Source organism: Pteropus alecto, unplaced genomic scaffold (assembly GCF_000325575.1).
Source record: "Pteropus alecto unplaced genomic scaffold, ASM32557v1 scaffold76, whole genome shotgun sequence".
Lineage (NCBI taxonomy): Eukaryota > Metazoa > Chordata > Mammalia > Chiroptera > Pteropodidae > Pteropus > Pteropus alecto.
The window spans coordinates 14,600,848-14,617,538 of record NW_006443138.1 but is presented as its reverse complement, the minus strand read 5'-3'; the positions used below and the strand labels follow the sequence as shown (position 1 = coordinate 14,617,538).

The following is a 16,691-nucleotide window of genomic DNA, read 5'->3' as shown; positions in this document are numbered from 1 at the left end:
TTCAGTCCAAACAAATTAGTCTTAATTGATTAAGCCTGCCTATATGCATTTATCTTATCATTTGATACTTTCTTCAGTACTTGTATATTGAAGATTTTTTGCTAAATTTCTTTTTTAAATGTCACGAAATGTACATAACATACTTTCAGAATATAGATGACTTTTTTACTAATAGAAAACATAATTTGAGGACTGTATATAATTTAATAAACCATATTATGGAAAACTTGAAAGTCTTTTTACGTGAAAATAGAAAAAATGTTCTAAAATTACAGTATTTAGAGATTTTGGTCTCATTTCTTTACCTTACTTACAAACTGTAAAACATTTGCCGTCATTTTAACTCGTTATAAATTATGTGATACATACTTTAAATATAAAGTTATAATTTTATTTTGCTTCTTTAACTTATTAAAATAGTTTTACTAGAATGTACCCAAATATTGTCCCTTTTACAATATTAACTAAGATGCGTTTCTAGTTGAAATTTTCTCTACATGCAAGTATTACAGTCATTGGTAGAAAACTCTTTAGCTTCATAGCTGTCATTGTAAAGATTTAAATGAATGACAAAACTGCTTCTGTTATTAATGGGCACAATGAATTTTTTTTCTGATTCTATCTGGGTTTATTCTTATTTTCTATAAAGACAGTGGAGCAATAGAGACCTACATTCTACTCCCACTTACCCTTCACTTACCCACATGACCTTGGACAAATACCATACACTCAGAGCCTGGGTTCCCTCATCTGTACAATGCGAATCATAATAATGCTTGTTCTGACTACTTCACTGGTTGTTATGAAGATGAAGAGAGATCATAGCTACAAAAGCAATTTAGTTAGAATAAGTGAGGAAAGAAGAATGAAGAGACTATGAAGTTAAACAGTAGTTCTACTGTGGCTCTGGTAATTTAAAAATGTATTGAATTGATTTTTTTTAAGCAGTAATTTTTTAAAGATAGTTTTCTTAATTGGTAGAGTTATTTTTTCATACCTCAATATTGAGCCCTCCTCACTTGCTTCCTGGTTGCTTTGAGTGACTGCTTATATTCCCTATTTCATTAGTACCCCATTATTGAAGGGATAGTAGCCTTATAGTAGTTAAGAATCAGGTAATGTTTATAATTTTACAGTTGGTTAGCTTCATAACTGTCCTATCAATTGTTTAAGGAGCATGGTTAAGTTACTGAGTTAAGTTGAAGGGTGTACTTTTTTGAAATTAGAAACTCTTCTGTGTATAGCCTACATTTTACTCTAGTTTTTATTTTCTATCAGCTGCTGTTTGCAAAGTAGACTCATTTTTCAAGGGAGAAAGTGAAAAGAAAGGTTAGTAAGGTGATCCAATTTCTTATTCTTATAAAGGAAAATTCCTTGGTTACTGAAATAACCTACCATTACCTTTAATTGCTGCTCACATTTTATTATAGTTCAAAGAAATGTTCAAGATGTGGTATTTCATTTATATGGGTTGATAAATGCTTAATTTAATACTTAAAAAGAAGTCTGTGAGATATTTCCAAATAATAACATATTCTTGAACACAGTTTGCTTAACAAGTGTAGCATATATAACATTGTAGAATCATACAAAGAGAATATAAATATGATAGAGCAAAACTGGGATTAACATGTATTGCTGATCTAAAAGTCACCTTCGGATTTTGAGCCACTTATTTTGTTTCAGAGCCCTTTGTTCTTCAGAAATTTAATTCTTAGCATTTAATACTTAAGGTGGAAATGGGGGTGGGGAAGTTTATTAAAACTGAAACTTTGGATTGAACGGGGAAGGATGATAGATTGCCTCAAGTTCTTACTGGGAAGACTTTGTAATAAGAAAAGGCAGATATAAAAGTGTTTTTGAATCTGTAAAATTTAAATACATACATTCTCCTATCTTCATAAAGCAGCATATTATGTACTTTCAAGGTATATGTTAGAGACCGTATCTTTTATAAACAGACAATGGAAAAGCTAGTTCGAATATGGAGTAGTGTTAGGAAATTTAACTCCTAAGTAGATGTCACCATCTTGATATTGGTATAGAATCGAGGGTGGTAGTTTTGTTTGTTTTTAAATGGAAGAATTTGTGTGATTTTAGAAGTCATTATTATTTCCCCCTCGGACTTTGCTATGGATGTGGGACTCCTCTTATGAAAGAAATTTGAATTTTCTTTCAGAATGATTTCTAATTGTGAACTTTTGAGTATTCTGGAAACTTGTAACAGTAAGGTTATTATAAAGGCTAATGCAAGCAGCAGGAAAAATCCTTACTATGTTTGGTCAACAGCTCTTTGAAATTTGCTTTTCCACAATGAATAAAAATAGATTGACAGATGTTCATCTGGACTACTTTTTGAAACTAAGCCATACCTATGGCTGGCTGAACTTTAAGCAGTTTAGAAATAAATATTTTTATTTTATTACTCTACTAAGAATTTAGTTAATTTTTATGGAGGTATCAAAAAGAAAGAAAGCCTCAATAGCTAAACATGGACTTAACCATGTGACCCAGTAATTTCACTCATAGCTATACACCTAAGGTAATGAAACTTGTACATGAATGTTCATAACAGTATTTTTCATTATATATAGCTAGAAAGCAAAAGCAAATGTTTATCAACTACCAAATAGATAGTAAATGTGGTATGTCATGCAATGGCGTATTCAGCAATAAAAATAAATGAAGTAGTGATACATACCACAACATGGATGAGCCTTAAAAACATTATGCAAAGTGAAAAAAGCCAGTCACTAAGGATCACATATTGTATGATTTCATTTATATGAACTGCCCAGAATAGGAAAATTCATACTAACAGAAAATAGATTAGTGTTTGCCTCAGTCTAGGGGAGATGAGAAAGTGGGGAAGTGACTGCTAATGGGTATGTCAGTTTTTTAGGGGGTGATGAAAATGTTCTAAAATTGATTGTGTCATGGTTGTAAAACTCTGAATATACTAAAAACTATTGACTTGTATACTTTAAATGGGTGATTGTATGGTATGTGAATTACATCTAAATAAAGCTGTAACCAAAAAAATTGAAGGAGAGTGATCAGCTGCTTCTCACTCATATGGATTTCTCTTACATCTCCTTCAAGTCTTACATATTATGTTTTATAGCTACCATAAAAAAAATGTTATCTAACTTCTTCCTATATAATCATTAGAATCATCAAAGACGTTTTATAATATACTGACTTTTTACTATCACCACTTCCCTTGTTTCCTACGTAGGGCCAGACAGCCTTTGATGTAGCAGATGAAGACATTTTAGGATATTTAGAAGAATTGCAAAAGAAACAAAATCTGGTATGTTTGATGGCTATCTAAAAATTATATTAGTGAATTCTCTTAATAGCTTTGGATTTCAGACAGTTTTAAAAAGTATTCTTGTGATGTTTTGTACTTTTTGGTTCTAAGTTATTCCTGGGAATAAAACTAAATGACAATAAAAATAAAGGAGTAGTGGTGCTATTTTTGTCTTTCTGTTGCTTATCCACATTTCTCTAACCTCCTGTTCACAACATGAATATTTCTATAATATATATGTTTTCAAGAAAAACATGTTTTTATAATTGCATGAGAAAGTTCACTTAGAAAATAGAAACTATAAAAATCTCAGATTTCTCAAATAGCAGGCCCTAGATAAGAAAGGAGTAATGAAACTAGGAAACAGATTTTTAAGTAAAATGTTATCAGATATCCTAAGTGGTGATTAGACCCTGAATTTTTCTGTGAACTAAAGTCTGAGGGATCTAAAAAAAATCCAATTTAATCCTTCATGGAGCTTTTTAACTTTCTCGTCCTTTTTTATTCTTTATCCAAGTTCTTTTCAAATGCAAATTAAATCTTTTATTTGTTGTATTTTGTTTTTGTTTAGTTTTTAGAAAACCACTTTATTACTTTAAATTCTGTATTTTGCTTATTAATATTATTTTAATAGTATTCTATTTTTCTTTACATAACTTTTATAAAGCTCCATAGTGAAAAACGGGAAAAGAAGTCTCCGCTAATTGAATCAACAGCCAATATGGAAAATAATCAATCACAGAAGACCTTTAAAAAGTAAGTAAAATTTTAGGTTTTGTTCTTGTTAAAAATGAGTTGGCATGATGGCCACAGACATGATTGTTAGATTTTGTGGATCTGGGAAAAAGTTTGACTTTTTGTATATATATAATCATTTGAAAGCTATTTTCCTTTCATAGCAAAGAGACATTGATTATTGAGCCAGAGAAAAATGCATCCCGTATTGAATCTCTGGAACAAGAAAAGGTTGATGATGAAGAAGAAGGAAAGAAAGATGAATCTAGCTGCTCTAGTGAAGAAGATGAGGAAGATGACTCAGAATCAGAAGCTGAAACAGGTAAAATTTGAAAGATAAAGGGATTTTCAATGACATTTGATTCAGTGTAAAGTAAGATGAGACCAGGTTTTAATTTTGAAACTTTTCGGACTGATTTGCTAATTGGTCGGATATGTACCAAGTCAGTAAATTACCTTTCAGGGAGTATTTAAAAACATAAATATAGTTGTGATTTTATTGTTCTCTAATTACCTGGAGACTCTTGTTCATCCTCTGTGTTTTTCTGACCTATGTTTTTAAGTTAGGTGAAGAGGCTTATAAGTCTCCCATGAGATGGTACAGATAGGGTGTAAATGGGTTTCCAGTAGTTCAAGAAAGTTCTTGCTACTTTCTGAGGCCCAAAAGTCTGGGAAACTGCTCCTAGTAGCATCCTGAATATTACCTAAGAAACAGTAAAATTTTAGGAAGTTGGGAATAACTCAAGATACTTTCCTCTGGGGGCATAGAAAATTTGCTTTGAGAAATTTTAAAAACACAGAAATGTGTAATATAATAAACATTTATATATTCCAAATACCAAGACCTAACAGCTGTTGACATTTAGCTGTATTTGCTTTAAATTTTTCTTTTAATAAAATTAGAACATTACAGTTGTCTTCTTTAACCATGAGCCCTAGTCTGCTTCCTTTTCCTTTCTTCCCAGAGACAATCACCATCATGAATTTTTTCTGTAATCTTTTAGTCCATTTTTATACTCTTATCTTATGTACATCAGAAGTAATACATAGTAATTGTAAGGTGGTTTTGTATTTTTATTTTTATACCCTAGGAGTTGTTACGCAACTTGCTTTTTTTTACTCAGAAGTTTTTTAAAAATTTGTTCATATGTATCTATATCTACATAACTTATACCTTTAGTTGCTATATAGTATTCATTAAAAACATCCATTTCCCTTCTGATAAATATTTACCTTTTTCCCAGTTTTTTGTTGTTGCAAATAATGCTGCAACAATCATTTGTGTGATTACCTCTTTGTGTGTACATGCAAGAGATTCTGTAATAGCTATACTTTAAAACTGAATTATTAGTTACATTTTCAGTTTTTATAGATGCTGCCAAATTGCTTTACAAAGTTACTATAACAATTTTCATTCTTTTCCTTTTTATTATCAAGGATATTTATGCATTTTTTCCTCTTGCTCACATGTTTTTATAGATTTTGTTTACCAAATTAATTTTATTAATGAACATTTATTATCTTATCCTGTATCAGTTAATCACTCAAAACTTCTGAATTGCGTGCAATTCCAGTATTGCCATCTTTGAGTTCTATAACCTGGCATTTTAACATAACTTTATCAGAAAAAAAAATATACCATTTCCATTAAATTTTTTGTTCAGTGAAAAAATTGTTATCGATATCAGAACCAGTTCGGTGGTCATTGGTTAACACAAATGCAGCTCTGGAATTTCTTGGACTCCCTATATCTCCTCTACAAACAACAATAGTTTTGAATCATTTTACTTTTATGCACTGAGCAAAATATTTCATAAGAAAATGTGAGAAGCTAACATTTACTAAATAAACACATGTTAAGGAACATACTGTTATTTCTGTTTTCCATTAAAAAAAAAAAGATGTTGCTAAACAGATATAGGCTAGCTTTGTTTCCTGGTAACGTGTTTGAGATTCCTATATTTACTTGAAGCTTGCTAATCTGACAAGTAACTAATTATTTTTTGGGAATACACATAGAGTTTTTGAGCTATATAAATGGCTAGATTTAGTTACTTAGGACTTTAATTTTTTTATTTATTGCTGTCACATTGCTGGTCAGGTAAGTCAGTATATCTTTTGCTTTGGTGAGACAGTAATGTGGGTAAAATTGTAAGCTAAAGCAACAGGTAGTCATTAATATTATAATTTATTTGTATAACATGCTAATTAAAATATTTCTAATTATAAAAGCAATTTATATGAGAATCAGCATATACAGTGTTTAAGTACACAGATTGATTCATGCATGTAATTGTAGATGTGGGTAATTTAATCTTAGATTGATGATAATACCTGCTTTATGTGGATAGTATATAACAATTATAAGTGTTAGCTTTTGTATAATAATTGTATAAAATTAAACTCTACTAATTTAAATATGCTCAATATATATCCTTACCTAATTAAGGCACTTTAATTAAGTTCGTGCTGTTTCCCTTGTTTATTTTACTAAAATGGAAAGGTAAAATGATTATCATTGAAATTTAAATTGACTCAGATATTTTTGCCCATATTTAAAGTTTTTTTTTTGTATGTAGTTAATCTCCTCTCTGTGAGACATGCCTTGGCCCCAGCCTGTAGTAAAAAATATAATTACAAATCAGATAATTCACTTGTGCACAAGATAGCCAGTTCTAGTATACCCAGATCTCCTAACTCATGTGTCAAGTCTTTTATTACTTGTATACAGTAGTAAGAATTCGAGAATTGGAAATCGAAGCATCTCACAGAGATTTCTGAGATTTTGTTATCTAATTTTTTTCTTGATTGGCTCTTTTTATACAATCCACTGTTCAATGACAGGCACTAGGGAGCTATTTAAAACAAAGAAAAAACTTCAGATTTAGACCAGTTGTGCTCCTGACCTCTTTTGGTTGAAATTTCCTTCTTGTAAAATGAGAAATAAAATATAGATAGAACCAGTTACCATCAAATTGCATTGTATTAGTTCCTTGTTTGGAGTTTAAGCATACCAATCACTCTCTGCTTAGTTTCTCACTGATCTAACTTTAAATGTTCCTCTGAAGCATTGTACTATGATAATTTTGTTCTTCCTGTTGCTAGTAGTCAGTCGTGCCAGGAAAATTTGACTCTGTCTTAAGAATTAATCCATGTAAATGTTGTGTGGTTCCTTCTCTCTCACTCTTTTAATATCAACAAGGCTTTATCATACTTTATTTGGCAAGCTTGAGAAAGCAGCCGTTTCCCTGTAGAGCTACAGCTTTATTTGACAATTTCTAAGCTGTTTCTTTTTTCTACTTTTTGTAAAGTTATTTCCTTGGGAAACTATTTGACATAAAATAACTGTTTTGCTGAATTTTCTTTTATAAAGTTTTTTATCAGTGTTCTTTTCATAAATCAGATTTAAATAGGAACTTAACCAAAAATTTAATTTCCTTTCAAAATTATAAATTTGAGAGGTAGTAGAGAGAATGAAAAGAAGGAGATATATTTTTGCTTTCAAGTTTTTTTCCCTCTTGGACTTGAAATTGTCATTCTTCACTGAAATCAAATGGATAGAAGGGCTTCAACAGTATTGATAATGTTTATTTAAGTTCGATGGTGGCACATGGGGTTTGTTTCATTATTATTCTTAAACCAAACAAATGTTTACATACATGCGTATACACTCCTTGGTGTGTAGGATGCACTAATAAAAAACAAATTTTTAAATCAAGAGAAAATAGGAAGAAAGGAGAATATAAAATGAAAGAAAATCTGTTGAATTTCGTCTTGTTTTTTTATTTACTAGACTGTATGCTCTGTGCAGTTAAGATATTTTGTCTTTTCATTGGTTGATGCATCCCCAGTACCTATGACAGTACCTGAAGTATGGATACGCTTAATAAATATTTATTGAATTACTCTCTCTGTCTAGTTAGGTGTCTCGTTTTTCAGGAAGATGGTCTAATTAGATTACATATGATTTGAATTTAACTGTGCTGAATAGGCTAGCTTCTGTTGAAGGAAAAGAGGTATTATTTAACAATGAGAATAAAATTTATTAGACTGAGTCTAGTTCATTCAGTTTATTCAAAAAGCTAAGGTTATAGTGATTTTTAAGTATCCCAGTTTGACCTTGTCCTGTGGTATAGTTTGAGATAGTGTTCTTTTCACCTATTAACATCTTATGGATGTTTTCTTAGTCACAAATAGAACTGAATGAATCATTGCAAATTTAGATTGTTAGTAGGATATTTATAGTTACTCTAAAGATAAGAATATTTTAATATTGTCTACTTATAAAGTATAATAGCATACAATAATGATAACTTAAGATGGAAGATTTCTTTGGAAAACTAACCTAAAGGGGGGAGAGAAGTAATATTTTGAAATGAGTATTTTATAGAGCTTTAAAACAGTATATTTCTTCCTCAAAGTATAGAAGGATACCTGTCTTGCCCCATTTTGAAACCAAGGGAATACTTTAAAACTAAATAAAATGAGCTTTGGCCATTTGGAAAGTAAGCTTTTCTAGTTCATTTATAAATTACAGTTAATTTAAAGATTTACATTTTTAGTGACCATTTTGTTAAAAGATAATCTGATTTATGTATTTGAACAGTCTTTGAATTTTTTCTAGCATCAGATTAATTTTTCTAATACTTTTAAAAATCTTTCTAAGTGATTCATCACTAGTTGGAAATTGTCTTGATACAATATGAAAAGAGATTTAACCTAATTCAGCTAATGTTTATGTCCATTTAACTTATAGATTTTTTAGGGGTGAAAAGGCATACTCTTTGTGACATTGAAGCATACTGTTTAACAGGAATATTGACAAAAAGCACTTTTAGATTCCCTGTAATAAAGAGGAGCCGTCAGTTTTAGATAAGCAACATAAGTTGTTTATTCATTAGAAAATTACATAGCTCTTGTAAATTGTTAAGTAACATTGTATTCATGCATTCAAGTTTTAAATATTAATTTTAAAGATTTTAAAATTTTCCATTGTGTTTAAAGTACAAAAGTCAGATTCTATTTGTGCTTTTTATTCTTAGAAGCTTTGTTGTGTTTCTTCATATTATTTACTTCAACATATATATTGAGACATTTTTAGAAACTCCTTAAAAATTCACTTGTTAAAAAGGATAATAGTGATAAAAGAATTTGATTTAACAAAACCTTAAACAAAGATAGACTATAAAGTAATATTTTCCCAGTCATTGAAACTGAGTTAATATAGAATCCTGATTCTTAATGTTCTTTTTTTTTTTTTATTAAAATAGATAAGACAAAACCCATGGCTTCTGTAACTAATGCCAATACTTCTAGTACACAAGCAGCTCCCGTAGCTGTTACAACACCTGTGTCATCTGGTCAGGCAACACCTACATCACCTATTAAAAAGGTAAGCTAAAACTATGTTGGCTAAAGATACATATATTCTGTTTAAGAACCATTTTAGCTAAAGCATTAAGTTCTAAATTTTTATAGCTTATTCCAAAAATATTTATGGTTTTAGAATAAGAATATATTTTCCTTTCTTTAATTTGACTGAGATTTCCTTTGAACCATATTATATTTTTTAAATACTTTTTGCAATTTTACAGTTGATAGAAATAAATGGCATAGGGATTACATTTTTTATATGAAAACCGATCATCATGGTACTTTTTAATTCTCTTGTACTTTTGAGAAACACAAATTTCATTTCTTTTATCTCTGTTAAGGTGCATTTCGACAATTTCACATGAGCAAAGGCTAAACACAAAAAGTGCTACCACAAGTCAATGAGAGAACTAGAATTCAAATTTTCTAATTCAATACAAAGCACTAGTAGGAGCATGATCTCAGAAGACAAACCAGAGATTAGCTCCTGAACCCACTACTTAGAAGTAGTTATGACTTTGAGTGAGTTACTATCTTTCTGGCTGTCAAAAATAAATAAATAAACGATAAAACAAAAACAATAAACAAAGAGAGAAAGTAGTTGACCTTGTAAACTTTGGTTGACAAGGCCTGGCTAGTGACTGACTCTCTCCAGATTTTAATTTCATTTCTTCCTCTTCTCCTTTACTGTGTTCTCCATTTGCTCTCTGTCCTTCTTACTTCCCTTTCTCTACCAAACAGTACTTTCCAACCAATGTGTTGATCTTTTTAAAGACTTTCTTTTCCTTGCTACTCCAGAACATATACTTCTATTAATCCAAATGAAAGATTAAGGATTCTGTTTTGGTTTTTTTACTTATCTTTTTTAAAACTTATCTCTTTTTAAAAGCTCTTTTCAATAGCCCTTACTTATCTTTAATGAGCACACTCATTTCCCTCTCTATACACACGCACACACTTTTTCAGAACCAGTTAAAAATTAGTTGCAATCAGTATAACACTTGACCTCTAAATACTTCAGTATTTGTTTCCTAAATACAAAGTCATTATCTTTCACTCCCACACTAAAATTATCATACTTAGGAAATTTAACTTTGATGTCATACTGTTATCTCTTCAACTTAGGAAATTTAATTTCGATGTAATACTATTATCTCTTCACTAATGTATAGACCACACTTAAGATTTTCCCAGTTGCCCTCCCAATAATGTCTTTCAAACTCCTTGTTTTTTTAAATCAAGTGTCCACTCAGGGATTGCAGTTTGTTTAGTCGTCATATCTCTGCCTTGGAACTTTTTATTTTGTTGCTTGTCTGACGTTATTTGGTTTGCATGGGTTTGAGGACTGATTTTAAATTCCTGTAGTGTTTCTATCACAGTGTCAGCCTTGCTAATATTTGGATTTGGCTCCAACTGGTCAAAATGTAAATCTTTTAAAATCATAAACTAGAGATTGTTTTTTTAAATCCATACTGTTAGAAATAATCCTTCTCTAAAACTTTTCCTAAGGAATAAGAATAATGTGAATTCTTAGTAGTAAAAATGTGTGGATTTTACTAGTACAATTTGAATATCAGGAAACTATATGAATGAGTTATCTTACTTTCTGTATTCTAAAACTGAGGGCTTCTTGAATTCAGTTAGAACCCATGTTTATATGATCATAATTACATGTGCTTTAAAATAAAATTCTCCAGAAGCAACCTGTCCTGCAGAATTTTTAAGACAGTTATTGCCATAACTGGTGTCACCAGGAGCTGTTTAACTGTAGTTTTATTTAATTCTAGAACCCCTGTTTACTTTCTCAATGAACACTTTTATCTCTTCTGATTTTTTTATCTGTTGGAACTATAGGATTATCAAAAGTTTCCAAAAGCTCCAACCTCTTGGAATAGCTGGTCACAAAACTGTCGTTCTTTTGAGTATTTAGCTAAGCAATCTCTTCCCTACCATAGTCAGATAATTACAATAGACATCTTATAATCAATTACATTTTTCTCAAGCGTAGCCTCAGATTTATGGTAATATATTTCGCAGTTTATGCCAGCTGTCCTAACTGAAAGCAGATACTTAATAACTGTTAGATTAGTGAGCTAATAGCCTCTTATAAAATTCTTACTCAGAATTACTTCTGATTCTGTAATTAAATTGATCTAATGACAACTGTTTCTATAATTTACATATTTAGAAATTGCAATTCTCAATTTCAAAACTTACTTAGATTATATTGTTTCAGTCTTTGTTTTTAAGGTTTTGTAGCCCAGTTTTATTCAAAGCAGTGAAGTCATGGTGTATAAAAAATTTGAAGTGTTATTTTAATGGATAGAGCAATATTATCAGTATTATTGTTTTTTAATTTTGTTTCAGTATTTTTCCTGTAACTTAGAGACCAGACATGCAAATTGCCTTACATAAATCGTTCATTTGTAAGTGCACCTTAGATTTTGCAGTTAAGAGTTCTATTTTTCGATTCCTACTCACTGCTCTGCTTCTAATATTTACAATTATCTTAAGTTCTCTAGCTTCTTCCACTAGTGTGCACATGCGCACGCGCGCACACACACACACACACACACACTCATGGCAAGGAATAGATCACAGAACAGGAGCTCTGAAACAGTATTAAATATCACGTAAATTCTATAATAACTCAGTGTGTCTGCAGAGAAATGGATATATTTAAGTGATCTTCCCTTAAGTCCTCAATTCCAGCTAAAAATAAAGAACTATTTCTGTAGTAATGAAATCAGGCCTATTATTTGTGGAGATGTTAGCTATAAAACCAACAGTTTGATTATATTATTTAAATTTTTAACTGAAAATAAGTTTATATAATTCTGTAGTCAAAATAAATACTGTTGGGATCTCCAAAGATGATTACCTACTCTAGTGTATGCACATAAATTCCAATAAGTATAAACCATTTTTTCTTTACTAGATGGTAACAATTACAATGTTCTTGGAATTAAGTGTTTTAGTTAATTGACTCCAATTATTAAGCATAATAATAATTTAATAAAAGACTACTATATGTTGTTGGTATATGAAATATGCTGATAAAATGTACAAATGTAGAATGATTGTTTAAAAATGAAACAAATCGTATTTAATTTGATATAATGGAATTAGAACATTTGAGATAGATCTTGAAGAATGACAGATCTTGAGGTAGTATTTCAACTAAACAGAGGGAAGGAAGGTTTTGTACAGTTTGTTGAAAGGGAGAGAAGAAAACAGTGTGAGCCAGGTAGAAATAATATAGAGTGTTTTGCGTGAAAAATGAGTTGTTTAGTTTGATCAATGTATAAGGTACATATACAAAACAAAGCAAGAAAAGTAGAGCCAAATTGAAGAATGTCTTCATTTCTAAGATAACATTTTTATAATTTGACAGATAGTAGAGAATTATACAGGATGGTTGAACAAGGCCATGAGAGAATTATTCTTTATAAAATATCTGACAGCAAGTACAGGTGTATTTGAAGGCGAGAGACTGACCGAGAGGTTTATTAGAAAATCATTGAAGTTGCCCAGGATGATAAGAGTATAAACTAGAGAAGTGGCAGTCGTCTTATGAATGAAAGGAGGAGATTTAGAGACTTTATAGGTAGATGGTGAAGGTGACAGAGAAGTCTAACATGACTTAGAAGTTTCAGAAATAGGAGACTGAAGAGATTATTGATGCCATTAATAGAAATGGGGAACTAAAAGTTGATTTGGAAATAAAGGTGTTTTTGATTTTAGTCATGTTGAGTTCCAGGTTCCAATTATTGTTCTAGTAGTCCATTCTAAGGATAAATAGAAATTCAGGACTTGGAATTTAGGACTTAGAGTGAGTTAGAGAGTATCAAATTTGAGAATAAGCTGAATACAGTTAACATTTGGCCTGAGGAAGTAGAGAAGACCCTACTCCAAACTCTTGGGAAAAGGAAGTGGAAAGAGAAAATGGGAGATCTGAGAATATTCTCGGAGTGCTCATGTTGCAGGACTATGACAGAAACAACAAAAAGACCAAGAAGGGGGTTGATCAGAAGAGTAAGAAAGTCAAAATAGTTTTCTGTTATAAAAGCCAAAAGAAGTGTTTCAAGGAGAAAGTATAGTTGAGTATTTCAGAGAGGTTCATTTATACACCAAATAAAACTGAAGATGCTTTTAAACAAATAAACCGGAACTTAAATGCAAATTCATGTTAGATAAAGTGGAAGTATATCCATTATATTGTATAGTGCAACAAATGTTCATTTCAAAATTGATAACACTGCCCTATTTTTCTCAGCTCTAACAGTAATAGTATTTCATTGGGTTGTTGTATGGATTAAACAAGATAACCCATGTGAAGCACTTTACTTAGGACCTGGAACTAATAAACATTTGTTACTAATTAAATATTACCTTTTCTTACAACATTCAGTAAATGTTACTGCTATATGACTATTTTATCATAGTCAGGAATAACATTTGTTTCCAGTTTGGGGAGATTTCAGGGCTGGAATTGGCAACCATGGCCTGTGGGTCAGAGCTGACCCACATACCTGTTTTTGTACAGCGCACAAGAGAGAATACTTTTTAAATTTTTAGTGGTGGTGGGGAGGGAATCAAAAGAAGACAATTTTGTGACACAAATTCAAATTCCAGTATTCCTAAATAAATTTTTATTGGACACAGCCACATTTATTCACTTACGTATTACCTATGGTTGCATTTGTGCTGCAGCAGCATAGGTGAGTTACAACAGAGACCCTGTGGTCTCAAAGCCTAAAATTTACAGTCTGGCTCTTTACGGAAATGTTTGCCAGTCCCCGTTCTAGAATACTATGATTTTAAACTCAGAAATTGATAACTAGTCACTTCAGTGTCTACAGAAGTTCCTGAGCTTTTCTCAGTCAACAGAGCCCCTAGTGTTTTACTAATCTTTTTCACAGTGCCACTTGCCCAAAAGAAATACCTATTTGTTTCTTTTCTGAAGTAGGTAAGTGCAAATAAGTTAATAGCAGTTTGTACAGTGTCCAACAGATGTCACTGTGCTCTCAGAACTTTAAATGAGATATCCCTCATAGCGCCCCTGTGGTTCTGTTCTGGCGCCTTGGAATGCCTCAGTGCACATTTTGGAAACTGAGAAATGCTGTACATCATGTGTCTATTTTCAATCCTATTGATAGGAATTAATTACTGGAAGTACCAGAGGTATGTTAATAACAGTTTTGTCTATAAAGTAGCCCTCCGATATATGGTTGCTTTAACAAGCTCTACTAAGCTGCTAATAATAGCAAACTTTGGCATTAAATATGAAAGAAAGTTTTGTTTTTTTTTAAGTATTCATATCCCAGGCTTGTAGCAGCTAGTCAGTAACTATAGTCACCCACTTATATTTAACTGTGGTTGAATATTTAAATGCTATAAGTTAAGTTGATGAAGTGAACTAGTTACAGATAACAGATGTTTCACTTTTAGGGCTATTTGGAGGAAAGTCCTGGAAATGAAATAAATATTTGTATAAAAAAATAGTTTTTAGTTGAAATGCTTAATGTTTGGTGGAAAAATCAAACAGTAAATATGATTATGATATTAAAAATATTATTGAAATAAATGTTATAATTAGAAAATATATCTGTTTTCATTTTTGTTGGTTATGCTGGATTTAAAAATGTTTAACCAATTATATAAAGGAATAAAAGCAAAATTCATGTGCTTTGTTCATTCACATGCTATATTATCCGCTCTACAGACCTTTTAACTGCTTTAGATAAAAGTTTCTCTATTAGAGTCTTTCAGATTCTCTCATGCTGAAAATGGAACTTGCTCCCAGTGACTTTTAAAGATTGGATTATTACCCAATCATTTCAATTTAATTTATTATAAAATTCTTTTAAAAAAGGAAAAAATGTGTTTTGCTCATGAAACTTCCTTTTCTGTTTTCATACTTTCAATCTTTATCTCTTTACCTGTCTCATTTTAATTGGCTTTAGTATGATTTCATTGCTCCTACCATGCCTGTGGTGGAATCTGTAGATCCTGCATCATGGAGGCAGGGCTTGCGCAAAACTGGCATTGTTCTTGTGCCCAATAAGGGTGAAAAATCCATGGTGAGGCATTTCTATGTGCAAGGATTTATATTAGGTTACAATATAACAAGTTTAATATGAATATTGGTTCCAAAGATGCATGGTTTTAAGTCCTTATGGTGTGCTCATTTCTGTTCTCTATCTGCATCGTAATTTTTCTGTGTGATATAAAGTGTGGAGTGTGCTTTGTTAAATCTAACTTCTGGAAAGGTAGTTCATGCCTTTTTCAGTTTTATACCTTTACACTTTGACTAAGACATTAACCTACTTAGTAAAAGTGTTTCTTCTGAAATTATTAACTATAATTTTAGATGTTTTATCTGTGAACTTATTATTCCCAGTTTAAGGACTGATCGATCAGTGTTGATAATTCTTTTTTCTTTTTCTTAAAAATAAAATATAAAGTTTCCAACCTCAGCTACAAAAATTTCTTCCAAAGAAGAAGAGAGAAAAGATGAGTCTCCTGCATCTTGGAGGTTAGGACTTAGAAAGACTGGCAGTTATGGTGCACTTGCAGAAATCACAGCATCTAAAGAGGCTCAGAAAGAAAAAGACACTGCAGGTGTTATGCGTTCAGCTTCAAGTCCTAGACTTTCCTCCTCTTTGGATAATAAAGAAAAGGTAATCTATTTCACAGTCTGGGTTCTATAAAAACTAATGATTTGTTTTCCAGGAATGTCAAATCTGGTGGCTTTTCTGTTTGTCATTAGATCTATGTTTCAACTTGAACTACATGACAATACAAGTGTACCTGCCTTAAACAAATATCTATGTGGAATTGGAAGGATCTGACTATACTCAATTAAAGAAACAGTTTATCTTACTTTGAAATTTACAATAAAATTTATCAAAGAGCAAGCTTATTTGTTTATTAGGAAAGTTTTCCAAAGTTTAGAAGTACATTTCTTCTAGAATATGATTATACTCATTGGTTACACTTACCCAGTATCTTCTCATTTCTTTACCCGATATTTCATCTCTTATATCAAAAGCAACTTTGTCTTAATGAGTAAATAACTATTATATTTTGAAAGGCAATATTAAATTTTGTCAAATAGAATGTACCACAGTTCATTCAGTGTTATTTTATATAGCTGATTGTTAATTTTCTACTGCATTTATCGATGCTTGGACATTTTTTTCCATATAGTTTTTTCCTCTATTTAGGAGTATTTCTTTTATCAGAAATTCAGAAATAGAATTTCTCA

The 16,691-nt window shown here is 31.0% G+C and overlaps 1 protein-coding gene across 6 annotated transcripts in view; it reads left to right on the top strand.

Annotated features, from left to right (window-relative positions):
- The window catches only part of PPP1R12A (protein phosphatase 1 regulatory subunit 12A), a 131,443-nt gene that overhangs the window by 81,618 nt on the left and 33,134 nt on the right, over nt 1-16,691 (top strand). For all 6 annotated transcript variants that reach the window (XM_025040957.1, XM_025040956.1, XM_025040958.1 and 3 more), the window contains exons 6-10: nt 3,239-3,313; nt 3,981-4,069; nt 4,213-4,370; nt 9,319-9,440; nt 15,889-16,104. In XM_025040957.1, coding sequence (XP_024896725.1) covers nt 3,239-3,313; nt 3,981-4,069; nt 4,213-4,370; nt 9,319-9,440; nt 15,889-16,104 — 660 coding nt within the window. The remainder of the gene's footprint in view (nt 1-3,238; nt 3,314-3,980; nt 4,070-4,212; nt 4,371-9,318; nt 9,441-15,888; nt 16,105-16,691) is intronic.